The 18,552-nt window shown below is 31.7% G+C and overlaps 1 protein-coding gene across 8 annotated transcripts in view; it reads left to right on the top strand.

The window, feature by feature from the left end:
• LOC114328287 (CCR4-NOT transcription complex subunit 4) overlaps positions 1-16,345 on the top strand; it is a 109,427-nt gene extending 93,082 nt beyond the window's left edge. For all 8 annotated transcript variants that reach the window (XM_028277101.2, XM_028277109.2, XM_028277108.2 and 5 more), the window contains one exon: positions 2,633-16,345. In XM_028277101.2, the coding sequence (XP_028132902.1) occupies positions 2,633-2,982 (350 nt within the window). In that variant the 3' untranslated portion in view covers positions 2,983-16,345. The remainder of the gene's footprint in view (positions 1-2,632) is intronic.
• Positions 16,346-18,552: the final 2,207 nt, after the last annotated feature.

The following is an 18,552-nucleotide window of genomic DNA, read 5'->3' as shown; positions in this document are numbered from 1 at the left end:
TATGGAAAACATTAGAGCAAAGAGGAGTAAATTTTTCAGAGGAGTATAGAAATTATTAAAAATATGTATATAAATTATAGAAATATAGTAAGGACAAACAATAATGAATCAAAACAGGAACTGTTTTCAAAAACTGATAGTGTGTAACTAAATTTATTATAAATCAGCTAAGTACTTTCAGAATTTCTAATGCCATCATCAGAGCTATCCTATAAAAAGACTAAGTTGAAGAATCTTATTCATAAAAAATTACAAAGGTGAAACTTACGTCTCATAATTGTATATACCTCAAATGAAGAGAAAACTTTGAACAAACACATTCTAATTTTAGAAATGAACCCAGTGATCAAACCACTGCTCAGGGTAAAAACCCTTAAAATCACATTTAATGTGTTTTAAAAAATGGCTACCATTTTACAATCAACAGCTGTTACTGACAATATGCAAAGATGACAGATGCGGACGGAAATAATCTTCCTACCGACATATTTGTTATTAAACAATAATTAAAAATTTTAAAATGACTAAGTTGTCATACGTAGGTTAAATTGGTCTGAAGTTAGAAGTTAATATGAAATTCTAAAGTTAAATTTAAATTAAAATCGTTAAATTAAGTTCATATTAACTTCTAACTTCAAACCAATTTAACCTACGTATGGCAACTTAGTCATTTTCAAATTTTTAATTATTGTTTAATAACATAGATGTCGCTAGGAAGATTGTTTCCGTCCGCATCTTGTCATCTTTGCATATTGTCAGTAACAGCTGTTGATTGTAAAATGGTAGCCATTTTTAAAACACATTAAATGTGATTATTTTATATATTTAAGGGTTTTTACCCTGACCAGTGGTTTGGTCCCTGGGTTAATTTTTAAAATTAGAATGTGTTTGTTCAAAGTTTTCTCTTCATTTGAGGTATTAGGTGTGGATCCGGCGTATGAAAAAAAAGTTGATTAATAGCAAGCTGAAAATTTGTTAATATCTTAAGGGTGTCTAGTCGGATAAACTTTGATATATGGAAACACTGGAACAGGGGCAGTTTTAATTGTGGAACAGGTTAAAAATTTGGAACGGTCAGAACACGAAAACGGTACATTTATTTTGTCCGACAGAACAGACTTAAACTCTCCGAACAGAGATTAAACTTTCATGCAAAAATCAGACTGCTATTTATCACCTGTCATAATTCCTGTCATTTGACATATTCTATATGTTCCACTCATTAAAACGCCCATTTGGTGATAAATAGCAGTCTGATTTTTGCATGAGAGTTTAATCTCTGTTCGGAGAGTTTAAGTCTGTTCTGTCGGACAAAATAAATGTACCGTTTTCGTGATCTGACCGTTCCAAATTTTTAACCTGTTCCACAATTAAAACTTCCCCTATTCCAGTGTTCCCATATATCAAAGTTTGTCCGACTAGACACCCTTAAGCTATTAACAAATTTTCAGCTTGCTATTAATCAACTTTTTTTTCATACGCGGGATCCAGACCTATATATACAAAATTATAAGACGTAAGTTTCACCTTTGTAATTTTTTATGAATAAGATTCTTCGACTTAGTCGTTTTATAGGATAGCTCTGATGATGGCATTAAAAATGCTGAAAGTACTTAGCTGATTTATAATAAATTTATTTTCACACTATCAGTTTTTGAAAACATACACCAGTTCCCGTTTTGATTTATATAGAAGTGTGTACAAGTCAAACAGTCTGTTTCTATTAAAACAATAATGAATCCAAGGAATTCACAACACACCAAGGTGTCAAATAAGGATGTATACTGAGGCCTCTGCTCTTCTCAGTAGTACTAGATGAAGCAGTGAAAAAAGCCAATGAAAGATGAAAAAACTCCACTAGGATACTGAAAAATGAAACAAACACAACTTTGTTAAATCTGACAGTTTAAATCGCTTTGTTTGTAAAACACTTTGTTCATTTCGTTGTGTTCATTAGAAGGTTTGCAAACTTATCGACGTGACTATGGTTTATTTTTAAACCAAGAGGAGTAAACTAAAAAATCGAATACTTTTTGTATTTTAAATTTTTTTCTAATTCTGTAAATAAAGCAGTTTACAAGGGGGTCAAAATATAGTGAATAGCTCTATACATTCATTGGGGCCGACCGACCGGCTCTGTCCCGTCATACAGCTGACCGACTATAATAACTTCACACAGATTCACACCCAAGAAAGTCACTAGAAAATCACCAAATACATCTTCTTTTTTTGTTGATCAAATCGGCTTTCGACGATAATCCATACATATTATATTATTATAATACGTCGCTAAAGAGTTCTAAACAAATTGTTTTTATATAAAAGTAGACTAAAAATCTAAAAATTAAAGGAATGCCGCAAAAACACAAGAAATCGCCGATATAACTTAATTAACCTATAAAATGACAGAAATGTCAAAATTTCATAAATGTCATTAGTGTCAAAATTTCGTAACAGTGGAGTAAACTTGCCTGAGGTTGGACCAATTACAAACAAGCATTACGGCGCGGTAAATTTGAATTATTCCTTTTGGTTAAAAACAGACCATAGTAATAACCGTTTTGAAAATGTAGATATTAATTTCTCTACCTCTGGTGCCATGCTGTAGTAATTTTTTTTCTTTTTGTTTTAGATATAAACAACACATGTAACGATTGGAAGGTATTAGATCCAGCGATTTTATCGTCTAGCCGTCATTATCCATTAGCAAATATGCCTCATCTTAGAGATTATACAAATTTATCACAAATAGGTACTCAACAACAGATACAACAGAACGGCGGGGTTCCGCCACTTCGGTCGTACGAGTATACAAATAACGCATTCTCAAATTTCACACAACAACTACAGCCAAATTTCAATAATTTTTCACATATAAATTCACAACAGAATCTGAATTGGTTTAGCAATGATATAAATTCACAGATATCCAGTCCACCGGGCTTCAGGAACAATACAGCGACTAAACAGCAAGAATGTTGAGAGAGACGTCGATAGAAGAGGAACGTATGGGTCTCGCTTTTATTTTAATTTTTTAAACAAATCTGTTTCAAAAAATAATCTAATTTCAAGTACCGATCTTTTGTTTAGTGTTGTTCTATACGTTTTAATGCGATTATTTATATTGTTGAGATAACAGTTTACAATTATTTAATTAAATCAAATATATACAGTGTTAATGCACATCTTTTGCTCTACGATATTATCTCCACCTTAAAAAAACAGATTTAAAATTGCTTTGCTGTCCTGGCCGGTCGAAAAAATTTTCGATGAAAATAAAAGGTAAGAAAAGTCGACCGCTTGGTTTTGTGTAGTTTGTCTGTTCTTTCTCGATGATTAGTACAGTCCAAACTACATCAAGTACACAAACTGTTGATTGTTTCGTATTCAGCAGTAAAGTTCTACGGGAGAAAATTGTGAATCTGAAAATTGTTGTTAAAAAAAAACAAGAAAAAGGACAATATAATTTTTTAGAAATAGTATATAGGTAGAAAATTCTGTATATTTTTCCTATATACTATTTACTGCGACTAGTATAGAAATCAGCTTCCCAAAGCTTATTTTACTCTTCACACCTATTCATAATAATACTGTTTATCTCATTTTATAATTTTTTATGGGAATGAAACCAAATAAATCAGAAAATGGAAATATTTTCCTATTTTTATCATATTCGTAGAAGTCTTTTATCTGAAGGAATACCACACAATAATGCAAGACAGTGGGAAACATTCACTGACAGAAACGCTTCTATAATTGAGGGGGCCAGACGTAAAAGGGTTTAAGTGCAGTTTTGATAGTTCAGAGATAATCAGCTTCAAAGTTGTTTGAGTTTTATAAATTCTAGAAGTCATTAAACTAAAATATGTGTACTGTACAATGTACTATAAAATGTTTCAAATTTAAGGGTATATTATTACTCTCGCTGTGTCTAGGTACACGCTAACGTGTACGCAAATAAAAAAGTTAGGTACACGCTTAAACGTCATCAAGTCAGTGACGTCATTATTTAGCGTGTACTATGACTGGGTTTTTTGGTACACGCTAATTTGAGCCGCGTGTATGCTGTGGTATTAATAAGTATCTATAAGTATCGCGAGTGTCAGAGTGTGGTTAGAATTTGTCTAATGGCGTTATGTTTACACTTTAATAGATATTGATTTTTAAAGAGTTTCCTTATTTTTTACTTGTTTAGTGTTCTTTTTTAAATTAACTATATGCAGTGTGGACAATTATTTAGTTCTTTTAATGAGTTTAACAACATTCTAAAACAGTATGAAAAAGATAAGAGACAAAAATTCGTGATTAACGGTAGCAGAAGTAATAAGATAAAATATACGGGGCGATTGATTAGTGTGGTAAAGCTCAGTAGATCCGCTATAGTAATAGATAGCAATAAAAGTTAGTATCAAAAATTTTAGCAAACTTTAAGCTTCATATTACAAAATTACTAAAATTAGTTAGATAATATACTGGCGGACCAAACTTATGTTTTTTAAATGGAACACCCTATATTTTATTTTATGTTCGAAATCTTCTTAACTTCCATATCACAAAAATATAAAGGTTTATTATGTTATACAGGGTATTTACAAAGTTATACCAAATTTTCTATGAAAACATAAAATTTTCTACGTAACAAGTTCAACTCCCTGTATAAATAAAAATAAACACCAATATAAACTGGTATAATTAACTTACGTATAAAAATTATTTAGCAGTATTTTGTATATATCATGTTAACTAATATTTATTTTGCTAACCTGAATATATACTTCTAAAGTTTGAAACATCTGAATAGTTTGGCTTCCCTTTCATCTTCCCTTAATAAAAATATTTTCTATCAAACAAACAACAAACACTAAAAATATCAAAATAGCGTGTACCAAAATATAAAGTCACCGCGCACGCTAAATAATGACGTCACTGGCTTGATGAAGTTTAATTCGCGTGTACCTAACTTTTTTATTTGCGTACACGTTAGCGTGTACCTAGACGCAGCGTATTACTCTTACTATATCCTTCCTTTTTTCAATTATTAAAAAAATGTACTTGAATCGGTACATGGTGTTAATAAATCTTACTGGTAAAACAGTTTAAGTGCAGATGTTAACTAACTATTACTAATCATTTTTGTCCCAGCTGTTATCCACAGTGTAACTACAACTGGCACGTTGCATAATACTTAATTAGTCTTCAAAATTGGTCACAAATCTAATATTTATTTACTTGAAATTAATCCTGTATTAACATGTGTTTACACCTTACAGACAACTAAAGATAGTTTTGTGGTAAAATGGTTCAAGTGCACTTGAACCCGTTTATTATTATTTGTTTTTACAGAATACTAAAAATAGTTTTGTGGTAAAACGGTTCAAGCGCACGGTTAAACCTGTTTACTACCAAAGCAAATTGCAATTGTTTTTAGTGAACTAAATGTAATGGCGATAGATGGCGACTGTAGGGCGAAATATGCTTAAATCGTTTTACCACCAAGTTCTAATACCATTCAAGTATGCAAATCTGTACTTACAGTAAAATTTTAAAAAAGTGCACTTAAACCCTTTTACTTCTAACCCCCTCAATTACAATTGAATAAGAAAACAAAAGAATGAAGAAAAATAGGGGTCAAATTCTATAAAACTCGGCAAAGAAAATTTTTTCCTATTCAAAGGAGTGTAAAATGAAAAGTACATTGTACAGTGGTATTTTTCACTAATAAAACATGCAAATACATAAGAAAATCTACATTTGTAGGATGACATATCTCAAGACTAGTCCACGGAAGTGACGTTTATAAAATTCTAATGAAGTATGTATTATTTATTAACAAAATATTATTTATTACAGAATAAACCATTTATTTTTATTTATTATCTTCATTTTTATTATTAGTAATTTAAGTCTTAGCAAGTTTTACACCTAAAATTAAATTATTGTCAAAACTAAAATCAAACTTACTCAGTTTCCAGTCTTACTTCAGTCCCAGCTTTCGATTGTCTTTCTGGGGTGTTCATCAGGTCCTATTCAGGAGTTGTGACTACTAAATTTCCAGATCATTCCACACTGCCTTCTTTCTATACATTATTATACACTCCTATACCTAATCACCACATTCCTCTATTACTAATCTTCTAAGTATCAATTCATTCTATGCAGATTTTTCGTGTTTGTTCCATTTTTCTATAATCTTGATTTTTACATCAAGTTTTTTCCTGGTGTTCTTTTTATATTGTATAAATTCACCTGTCCTGTCTAGTGTAGACCTTTCTGTAGATCTTTTCTACGTCTTGTTTCTATAGTACATACCAATTATTCTTCCAGAATTATCTTTTACGATCAGTATTCCACCACAGGACACGATTATAGTCTTGAATATTTTGCCAGTGTTCTCTTTTAATGGGGGTATAGTATTTTTGATTATTTTTTTAGATTTTTTTTATTGGTTTATTCGATTGTAAATATTTTCAAGAGTATACCATTAAAATTTAAAATTTTTCCGAGCAAAATTAGATATGGATATATACAAACATTTTCTTAGTATTATTGACAAAACTACATTTTTTTAAACGCGTTTTCTGAAAAACATGTTTTTTTGAGGCGGTACATCATAACTCAAAAAGTAATGCACCGATCTTTCTGAAATTTTGCACACTTCTTTTTTAGATATTTTACTAGGTAGTGACGTCGAGTTTTTGTTTATTTTAATAACTTTTTTTTATATTACCATTTTTCTTTTTACCTAACACACCTTCTCACTGTTTTTTTTTTGGTTTTTCATTTTAAAGTTATACCATGAATTTAAAAATCAATATAATCATAAAAACTCGACGTCACTACCTCAAGAAACTCTTAAACTAAAATAATCTTTTTGGTTTGTATGTTTCGGATGATTCTGTCCGAAGATATAGTGTACACCGCAAATCATCTTTTTTTTTGGATCGTCTACTTAAAAATGACGCCACCACTTAATTTTTAAATATTTCTCAACAAAGATGTAACTGAATAATCTTCAAGTGTTGTTCTCTAAGATAGCCTTTTACCCATTTAACTCAACCCCACCGCTTTCAAGGGAAAATGTTTTAAAATTATGCAAAAAAGAACGCAGAATTAACTATACCCCCTCCCCCTTAAGCTATTTTGGTCACAAATATTTCAATGATCCTTTTTTTTAACAGCAAGTCATGTTGACTCATTCAAAACACATGTAATTAATTCGTTTGTATTACTACTACTAAGGGCCGATTGTTCGAACGCTAATCAAAAATGATCATTATCAAATATTTAATTACTGTCACAACTGTCAATGTCCACTTTGATTGGGTTGTTGAAAACATAATTATTGATTACAATAATTATGAAATTAGTTAATCAATTATGTTAATAATTGTTATGTTAATTGATTAACCAATCTCATAATTATAATCAATTATGTTTTCAGCAACCCAACCAAAGTTGACATTGACAGTTGTGACAGTAATTAAATATTTGATAGTGATCATTGTTGATTAGTGTTCGAACAACCGGACCTAAGTGTTTTATATAAAATATTATTAATCTAATAATATTATTATATATTACACTGTATTAAAAATATTTTATTAGCAACCAATTATGCATATTAGGCTATCACAGATGTTATAGAAAGTGTTACCAAGCTCAAATGGAACTGGGCAGGACACGTCGCCAGGCTGAAGGACTCAAGATGGACACGAAAACTAATGGAATGGAGATCAAGAGAAGATAAACGCAGTAGAGAAAGGCCGCCTACACGATGGACAGACAGATGATATCAGATGGATTAGTAAAAACTGGCAACAATCAGCACAAAACCGTGAAGTGGAAAGATTTAAATGAAATTAGCTGAAAACATTCATTTCAGGTCATTAAACGACTTTTGTAAAGACAATTAGTCCCACTTGGTAAAAATTTATAATTAAAATTGACTTTCAACACATTTACTTAATAAAGTCGTTGCGCATAAAAATCTCTATAGATCGTAGTGCAGAGAGGCTTCTACTTATGACTCTATGTGTCTACAATTTAACTAAGATTCTCTATTTTTTAGCACTTCCAACACATTTTCCACCATGCGGTATTCATATGCCCATATAAATATTTCCTCCCCTCTTAGCAATCTCCCGCCGCCGTTCGTCTTTCATCACTCTAAAATCGTGCTCCACGTCCTGCAGTCATCACTTCCTTGATGTACCACCCCATTCCATTCTTTCGTACAATATTTTCCTGTGAATTAACTTCTTTCCACGCTAGTTTTCTCGGTTTTACAAATTTAACTCTTCTCCTCTCTTATCAATTTTTGATCTTATAATTATCCTCGAAATATCTTGTTCTCACTGATCTATAGATCCTTTGAAGTATTCTTTCAAAAATATTCGTCATACACCAGGATTCATCAGCGAAGGTAAAGTTTGTTTAGCAGTAAATGGTTGAAATCAATTAGCACCGGCTATAAACATCCTGGGTTAACCGATAATAGTATAAAAGGCCCGGTTTCAGGTAAAATTTGTCTATCTTCATTTCTTAATGTTGATTTAATTTATTTTAAAACTCATTTGAAAACATTTCGGGTATATAAGGCAAAGCAATATATTTTACATCCGTTTTTGTTTTGTTTTCGTAGTTGTAATTATTGTAAATTTTGTGAATCCTTTGCTTTATTATAGGAGTACCGTCTAGTCAGTGTTAATTGTCAAAAGACCAACTCTGTCTACCTCGTTTGCTTATCGTTCCGGACCGGTCTTAACAATGGGCCAAGTCAGATAAATTTTAATATTTACGACCGCACTAATGGACAGCCGGAGTGATGACGTAGAAGTGTAAATTTTTATTGACATATGTCATGTCAGAGTTTTCCAAACAAACGTTGTTTAGTGTGGCAAATTTGTATTTTTTATTGTTTTTTCAGTTTTTACAGTTTTGAAATATGTAAGTATTGTTATAGTTACTACAACAATTTTAGAAGGTTGTGTAAATAATAAAGCATGATGTTTTATATAAATAACAATAAAATGTATGTATCGGTGAAGTAAGGTTAGAATTTATTTGATTTTTAGAAATTTTATATTTTATTTAATTTTTTTTAGATTTTATACTAATTAAAAAGTCTTGAGATTCGGTAAAACCTTACTTTTCAAAGTGTTACAATCTTTGTTTGGAAGTGATCATCATAACACTGAATATAGCCGCAGTTGGCTGTGACGTCACACTCCGGCCGTCTATTGAAATCAACCATTTACTGCTAAACAAACTTTAACAGCATATATTGCTTAAATAGCTAAAGTTTGAACTATCATGCACACAGAATACTCATACACAATTTAAAAATTTTCTGTCGTCTATTTATGCTTTCTCTCTCTCTTAATTTAGGTGCGCCAAAAAAAGACTTCCTAATTTAGAGCTTTCATCTGTCGTATCTTTACTGTCTGTTTATGTTATTATTGTGTACTATAAAAATGGTTCAGTACTATAAAAAAACCTATCGTGAAAACAATAATGCGTTAGAAGTTGTTTAAACTCTGTTTAAATAACTAGAAAAATTGCGAGGTAACTTCTTAATTTTTACAGGAAAACTAGTAAAACTAGCAAACCAATTTTAATTATGCAGGATTAAAGGGTATTAATAGTATTTGTGTTTAAAAATTACAATATATCTATTTAGAAATTAATTGCTGATATGTTATTTACATATTATATCTGTACAGGATTAACAAAAGTGTACATTTTGGACTGTATGGGTTTGTTCCAACACATCGAAAAAATAACCCATGGAACGTATTATTTTATAGTAACGTCGTCGTTACATGACGTTTTTTCATTATGTTGGAACAAACCTATTACTTTGTGCGTCATTGCACAGTTGTACAGAGAGACTGTCAGCGGCAGTTATATCACGATTTTCAATCTCTACTCTCACACGTAAGAAATCTCATGTGTTGTGCTAGAAGATCAACCAGAACCATTATTTTTCTGCAAAGTGCTGGTTCGTTAAGTTCGTAAAGAGTTATTGATTAAACTGCCGCTCTACATAAGCTATAATACAAAAGGTGGTGGAACTTTTTGGCGCGAACTTTGAATTAAGGCCGAATACTTTTGAATTGGCTCTCGTATTTGAACGCATCAGATAGCTACAAATATGCCAGTAACCGCTTGCCTGTTTGTTCGGACCTTTTCTGGGTAGTAGTTTTTTAAAAAAAGGAGCGTAACCACGGAGCATGCTACGAACTTTCATAGATCTACTTTTCCAATTTATCAACAGGCATATTCTCTCCCTGAGTTTAAAAGACAATTTAAACTAAGAATACAGTGTAAGATGCAATAATTATACTTTCATTAAGCGATGCAGGACATGTAAACAACGATTTTAGTTGTAAAGATGTTCAAAATTTATCTACTCGTTCCATAGTAACGGTATATTATTAAAATCACTTTACCATTTGTTCTCTTTTCTCAATTATTAGTTTTTACTGTATAGTATATAAATTATTGTAATCACTGAATACATAGGTAGTGAAAAAATAATCGGTAGTCATTGCACGAGAGCTCTAAAATTATCGGTTTGTTTCCCGAGTTACACTTTGACAGTTTTAATTTCACGACCCGAAGGGGAGTAAGATTATGTCCAAAGTGGCACGAGGGCAACAAATCGATAATAATTTTAGAGATCTAGGGTAACTCACTGAGATTATTTCATAAATAAAACTGTTTTTAAGTCATTTTAACTAATATTTTATTGATATCTTCACCTGAATATTTGCTAAACCTGTTTCCTGGTGTTCTCTGTGACAAGTTGTAAAACATTAATTCCACTGAATATTCATTTTTGCGTAGTAACGAAAGGTCTCTGACATAATGTTTGACGACGGGATGTTAACAAAAATTATCACTGCAATTTTTATTTCTGTAGCTTTCTTTTGGTCAGAATCTCCTATGAATGAAATAATTCTATTAATTAAATTAAGGAATAATTTACGCGATTATACAAGTAACTGTTATCCAAAAATATTCAAAAACTGAACGAAATAATCATCTCTATGTTGCTGATGACGACGTCGCTGTCAACTAATGTTTACATCTTCTGCCAAGCTTATGTGAATAAACTGTAGAAAAATATACATAACATTCCAAATTTTATGCAAATCATAGAAGAAATATAGACGTCCGATTTTCATTTAATATAATAATTATTTCAAGCACCTAAATGCAACCATAACTATTGTTACAGTGCTCGATTTATGAAAATTCTTTGTGAACATTGAAAATATTTCGTCTAAAAGATGAACTGTTATCTTAACAATTGAGCTAGTCCTTGACTAGAAATAAACAAAACGGAATTTTGAGGGAAATTAAATTAAACACTTGAAAAAATATCTGAGTTTGGGTCATAACGTCTAAGAGTCTAATTTGGTAAGTAGCTAGATTCAAGCGAAGTTTTGATTGTTTTGTTTTACTAGAATGAGATATTCTTTTCTTTTTCCTCTTCTTTCACTTACTTCTTTTCTGGTGTAATTTAAATTACCGTGTCATTTTCTATCAAAATCAACCATTTTCATCACAATTCAAAACTTAGTGTGGAGTAAAAAAATGCTCGTTTTCCACAAATTATACAAAATAAATTCATATATGGTGCTATAACATCTTCCCCATGTATCAAATAACTCATACTGAGCAAAATTAATGTTTTCATTCAAACAGATATACGGCACTGTATTGAATTAAATCATACAGAAGTTTATGAAAAATAATCCAATGAAATTAAAAATCAGATTAAATAAAACAAAGTTATTGCACTAAGAGCAAAATGTTTTCCCATCAAAATAAAATAAAAAATTGTCGCAAAACAAAAAGTCGGATTGCGTATGCGGACATTTCACACTGCCACAGTTCCAACTGAAAAAAAAGGAGCTTAAAGACTCAAATAAATGTGCTTCTTTATTGTAGAGTATGACCTCACTGAGTTTTTGATCAATTTTAAAATACACACTTCCAGAATTTGATTATACACTCTTGGTCAAAAACATCCAGATACTGGATCGTTTCTGGCAATTGTTGCCTCTGTTTAATCTCTATCCCTAAAATGTCCCATAAATATTCTAATGGATTCATGTCGGGAATTCACGTGGGTCAATCCAAAACGGGAATTCCAACAATAGTATTCGCCCCCTCCCTTAACGAAGTCCCTTGCATTAAGAGCCAAGATATGGCTGAGGTACATCTTCAGGGTACAAGGTTTCTCCCCATGTAATAATCTGACGCGCTCGAGTGACTGCAAAAATCCCTGCTTGGGCTCCCCTACCGTAATGTTTACTTCCTCCGCATTAAGACTACTATACCCTGAAATATTTTTAAAAACATTTAAAATGCAAATGAACGAGTTTTTTTTGACCAGGAGTGTAGTAATCACTATTATAGTTAAGAACAGGGGTGGGCAAAGTGCGGCCCTCGGGCCGCATGCGGCCCTTTATACATTTTTTACGGCCCGCGGAAAAGAAGTGATCATTTCATTTAAAGATTTTTTTTAATTATTGCTAATATTAATAAATAAATATAGATAATGAAGCTATTGATTAACACTTTCGCAGCGGGTGATTTTTCCGCAAATTTTCAACATAACGCTGGCAATTATTTGGGTTTCCGGCAGAGTTTTGTCGGCTCCCTGAATGACATCCATGAAATTTCAACAAATGGAAACGATATTTTTTAAGTAGTCTGGAACTGTTGAAACTGTGGAACTGGAAAATTTTAAATTAACGCTGTAACCACCTAGTAAGTGTAACAACTAACGGAGCACCAAATTTAAGAGGAGCAAATATTGTAATGTTGAGAAAACTTAAAGATTACGTCCATGAACAATTTTCAGAACACCAGTTATTATTTTTCACTGCTTAATCCATGAGCAGATATTGTGCAAAAATGTTTTGCAAGTAGTCAACGCCAACGTCATTTCAATTTTAACTAATATTGTTATTAATTATTCGTTCAATAGGATTAAATCATCGTGCATATTTTTATATTATTTCATTCGTTCAAAGAAAACAAAAACACAATGAAGGGAATCTAAAATGCCTGGTTGCACCAAAAGATCTTAAGCTTAAGACGTGCTTTAAGCTCAGCTTACGAAACATACGCCTTGTACCATTGAGTCTTAGATAATTTTTCAGCTTGCCACAATAGTCCTGTCGCCAGGGGGGGTACAACGGCCTCCTTAATTCAGATGGACTTACCCAAGTTTTTTTTATATATTTTGACCCGTAGAATACGAATTTTTTGGGTAACAGCTGATCCGGATGTCGATAAGATTGTTATAGACAAAGAACTTGAGGAATTACATAACAGCGATTTCTCGCAAAACAAAACATCTTTTTGTATTTTTTGGGTCATTTTAAGCAAAAAATATTCCTACAAGTTTTTTCGTAGAATGCATAGTTTTCGAGATAACCGCGGTTGAACTTTCAAAAAATCGAAAAATTGCAATTTTTGAACCCGAATAACTTTTGATTAAAAAATAAAGCAGCAATTCTGCTTACCGCATTTCAAAGGTTAAGTCAAATTATATCGGTTTTGATTATTTGCATTGCTAAAAATTTATTTTTTTATTGTTAAAAAAAGCTATAAACACATAGTGTTTCCCGTGCCTAATACATGCGTTTTAACGCATGCTACGTAGAAATTGCCTCGCTTGCACTTGTAGCTACTCTACCTACTCGTTCGATTTTAAATGAGAAATCATTGAAAACATCACTCACGCACTAGGTGTTTATAGCTTTGTTTAACAATAAAATAATAAATTTTTGGCAATGCAAATAATCAAAACTGATATAATTTGACTTATACTTTCAAATGCGGTAAGCAGAATTGCTACTTTATTTTTTAATCAAAAGTTATTCGGGTTCAAAAATTGAAATTTTTCTATTTTTTGATAGTTGAACCGCGGTTATCTCGTAAACTATGCATCCTATGAAAAAACTTGTCAGAACATTTTTTGCCTAGAATGACCCAGAAAATACAAAAATATGTTTTGTTTTGCGAGAAATCACTGTTATGTAATTCCTCAAGTTCTTTGTCTATAACAATCTTATCGACATCCGGATCGACTGTTACCCAAAAAATTCGTATTCTGCTGGTCAAAATATATAAAAAAAACTTGAGTAAGTCCATCTGAATTAAGGAGGCCGTTGTACCCCCCCTGGCGACAGGACTACAATGGATTGCCACGTAGAATGCTTAGATAAGAATCAAAAATTACGGTGTAATAGTGAGACTTAAAGCGGCCCTATTTAGAAGCTGAGCTGGGCTAAGCTGTAGCTTAAGATTTGTTGGTGCAACCAGGCATAGGATTTTTTAAATTTATAACTTTTTTTATTTTGATTTAAATGACGCGTGTTGCATATTACGTATGATGCGTGTTTACATCTACTTAAGCACGGAATTTCCCTTCAAATATTTAAATAACTAATAGCAATGTGAAGATAGAATTTACTATTTTATTTGGGAATAAGCCACAACTTAAGTTTGAAATTAAATTAATCTTAGGTTTCCATTGCCACTTCGGATATCGTTATCAAAATACAAAACATTAATAAATTAAACTAATTAAGTAAATGCTTAATTTATTAATGTTTTGTATTTTGATAACGATTTCCGAAGTGGAAATCGAAACGTCAAATAAATTTAATTTCAAACTTAAATTGTGGCTTATTCCCCAATAAAATAGTAAATTGCATAAGATGTTACAAGGAAATTGCTTCAGAACAATATTAGGGAAAAAAGAAATAGGTTCATAGATCAAATAAAAATAAATAAATATATAGATACACATATATTTAAGGGAATTACCATGATTAATTAAGTGCGAATGCTAAAATTTGATATTTTTGATTTTTTTAATATTTTAAATAATGAAAGTACATAACTATATTTTTTAAACTTTATTTTAAATGAAAGTACATAAATAAATAAATAAACTTCAAGAATACTCTCTAAAATTTTCAGCTTGACCGGAGTAAAATTACCGGAAGAAAAGCATATTTAATATCCCTACCTTCGACTCGCTTTGCAGTAGCTTGAGCCTAGTGAGATACGTTCCCGTACAGAACAGCTGTTCCCGTCTCTTTTGTAAATTACTCTGCGATTCAAAAACATATTCCGGCGTGCATCACTTTACGATTTGACAAACAAAAAACAAATTGAAATAAAAGTTGTCAAACCAAACGCGTTTTTCTCAAAACTGCTTTTTTCAAAGGCGGTGGACATTGTAACTCAAAAACTACCTATTTGACAGATCCACCTGAAATTTTTCATAGATTTTCTTTAGACACTTTGTGAGGTAACTCTGCCGAGATATGTTTTGGTTAACAATAATAAATATGTTGATTTTCACCCTTTTTTAAAAAAATTCGTTATTTTGACTCGTATTTTGAGTGATGTCAAAAACTAAAAAAACTCAACAGCGTTACCTCGAGAAACTCATAAACTAATAAAATATTTTTGAATTTTGTGTTTCATAATATGATCCATTGACGAGTTCTACTGCAAAATCCATTTTTTTAAGCTGCCTGTAAAAACTTGCCACCGTTGGCTTATTTTTCAATATTTGGTCTTGAATTTTTTTTAATAATCTTTGAATTGTACTGAATATGTTTATTTAATTTAAAAATAAAATAATTCTACCATAATTTCAAACAAAATTCAAGAAAAGGTGCTTGAAATGTTGATTTTAAACCATGCCCCCCTCCCTTAAACAAAATTAGTAAAAAGTTAAAAATTCGAACATGTTAAGGTAATAAATAGCCCTTGGTAATAGACCAAAAATATTTTGTGTCCCTTACTAATAGAAGTTTGCCCACCCCTGGTTAAGAAGAACCATGACTAAAGATATTTAGTATTTACGATATTCTTTACGTAAATTTATTGTTAAATGATAATCTTAACAAACTTCAAAGTGATCGATTAAACACACAAAATCCATACTAGTTCTTCCTAGCTATCACGTACATTATCTACATAGATAAACAATCATAGATATTTTTTCAAGTGTTTTTGTGGTACTTTCTGCGTTTACTTCACTGTGTCATTAATATCATACGAGCAGAATGATTCTGCGCTTTGTGCAATATTGTCAGTTTGTGTAAGAATATTATGAGCGAGGTGATGTATATCCCATACCTAATTTATGAGTATATTTTATTCGATGAGTACTACAAAAGCTTTATTTCTGTTGTAAACTTATTTGTGGGTGTATGGCCTGACAACTTCAGAAGACAGATTTAATATTATTATATTCAATTGAGTATGACATAAACCAGCTAAATATACTATATAAATCATACGTTATTGTTTTAATATTTCTTTAAATAGCATGTACTTATTTTTAATTTCCCTGTTCCTAAATCCAGTTTCCTTTTAGCCCAAAGGAACTATAGCCTGCTCACTCAACACAAATAGTTCCATATGGAGATGATATAGTTCTTATGGGAAGAGACAAGGAAAGATTAAAAGAAGCAGTAACAATCCTGGCAAAGGAAGTACGGAAAAGAGGTCTAGAAACTAACGAAGGAGAAACAAAATATCTACTCTGCTCTAGAAGAGAAGATGACAGAACGAGAGAAATCAAGATAGAAAACTACACTCTTGAAAGAGTTCAACAATTTAAATATTTGTGAGAAATAATAAATGGTCAAAATAAGATAAGTGAAGAAGTAACTGAGCGTATACTAGCAGGAAACATAACATACTGAAGATATAGGCCAATGAAGGACAAGAACTTATCCAGAAATACAAAACTGAAAATATACAGGGCTGCAATCAGACCAGTAGTTACGTACGCAGCTGAGATAATGTGGCTCGCAGAAAAAGATGAAGAAAAATTGAGATTATTCTAAAGGAAAATCCTCAGACGGATTATGGACCCGATAAGAATGGACAACGGAGAAATGAGAAGATTAATGAACTAAGAGACATAATAAAGGGAGAAGATATAGTTAGATTTAAAAGCACAGAGACTGAGATGGCTGAGACACATAGAGAGAAAGAAAAATGGCCTGATTAAGAAGATCCCGTGATGGAAACCAGAAACTGAAAGACCAAGGGGAAGACCCAGAGAGTGATGGGAGGATCAGGTCATGAGAGATATGAAAATGAGAAACTGGGAGAACTATGCACATATCGAAATGAGTGGAAGAAAATTTTAACGAAAGCCATACAAGTCATACAACAAACTTTGACAACACACAAGTGGAATGCGGAGTGATTCACTGCAATACGCGAATCGGAGCTCTAAGTAAGAGCGGCAAACGTTCCATCCTGAATCTGAATGAAAAGCCTTTATGATGATGAGTTTCCTTTTATCTTTGATTGATATATTAATAATATTTCAATCAACGCTTTTATCGTCTGGAAATTTCTCCAATCTAATATCACTTCTTGTACAGTTATAAATAAGGATACAATTTAAAAAGGGGAATATATGCTTTATTTGGTATTGAGAGAGGGAGAGACGTAATAGCTATTTGTATAACAAGGGAGGAAAGTGCTACTTTTCCTCCCGAGAATGAAGTTTACTGCCCGACGCGTAGCGGAGGGCAGTAATCATTCAAGGGAGGAAAAGGCACTTTACTCCCATGTTATACATATGGTTTTTCCACCTTCCTCAAATAACAAGTCATTTTTTCATTTTTACTTAGTTTATTTATGTAACTAACCAACAAAATTTATTAGAACTAAAACTAACAAGTACGTACAATATATAACTGTCAACTGTCAAATATAAGTCAAATAAATAATGTAAACATTGTTAAATCAAAATAACAATTTACTGTTTTTTACCATTATGCAAAATACAGAGTGTTTTATAAATAAACGTTAAAATGTATAGAAACTTACGTAATAAAAAATAGATATTGTACAGGGCGTCAATAAGTTACATTTCATGAATGAAATACCATGACGTCACTTTTACTTTTCCTCCCTAGGGAGGAAAAATATTTTCCTCCCTAGGGAGGAAAAGTACAACTTTGCTCCCTACAAACAGGTCCGGAAAAGTATACTTTCGGTAGAGGTAGGTGGAAATACATTATTACTGCCAAGTGACGAACTTAGTTGTAGATATATCAGTATTGAACAAGTAATGGAAATAAAATATCTTGGAATTACATAGACCTGGACAAAGAAGTGAGAAATTAAGTACAAAAAGCAAATAGACTAGCAGGATGTCTCAATGACACTATATGGCGAAACCGACATATTAACACTGAGACGAAGTCAAGAATTTATAAAGCCAGTGTAAGACCAATAATGACATATGAAACAAGACCCGATAAAGCCACAACAAAAAGACTACTGGAAACGGCAGAGATGAGAGTACTGAGAAGAATTACAGGAAATACGCTGAGAGGTCGAAAGAGAAGTGAATACAATGTAACGAAATTGACACTTAATAAAAAAGAGAATGGGGAGAAATGTGTGGTCCAAAAAGATGGAGTGACTACCTTCCATAGAGGTATCAATTCGCCAATGAACAAGCAGAATTGCTTGTAA

The sequence above is a fragment of the Diabrotica virgifera genome, chromosome 3 (assembly GCF_917563875.1).
Source record: "Diabrotica virgifera virgifera chromosome 3, PGI_DIABVI_V3a".
In the NCBI taxonomy this organism is placed as follows: Eukaryota; Metazoa; Arthropoda; class Insecta; order Coleoptera; family Chrysomelidae; genus Diabrotica; species Diabrotica virgifera.
This window is presented reverse-complemented; position numbering and strand designations above follow the sequence as displayed.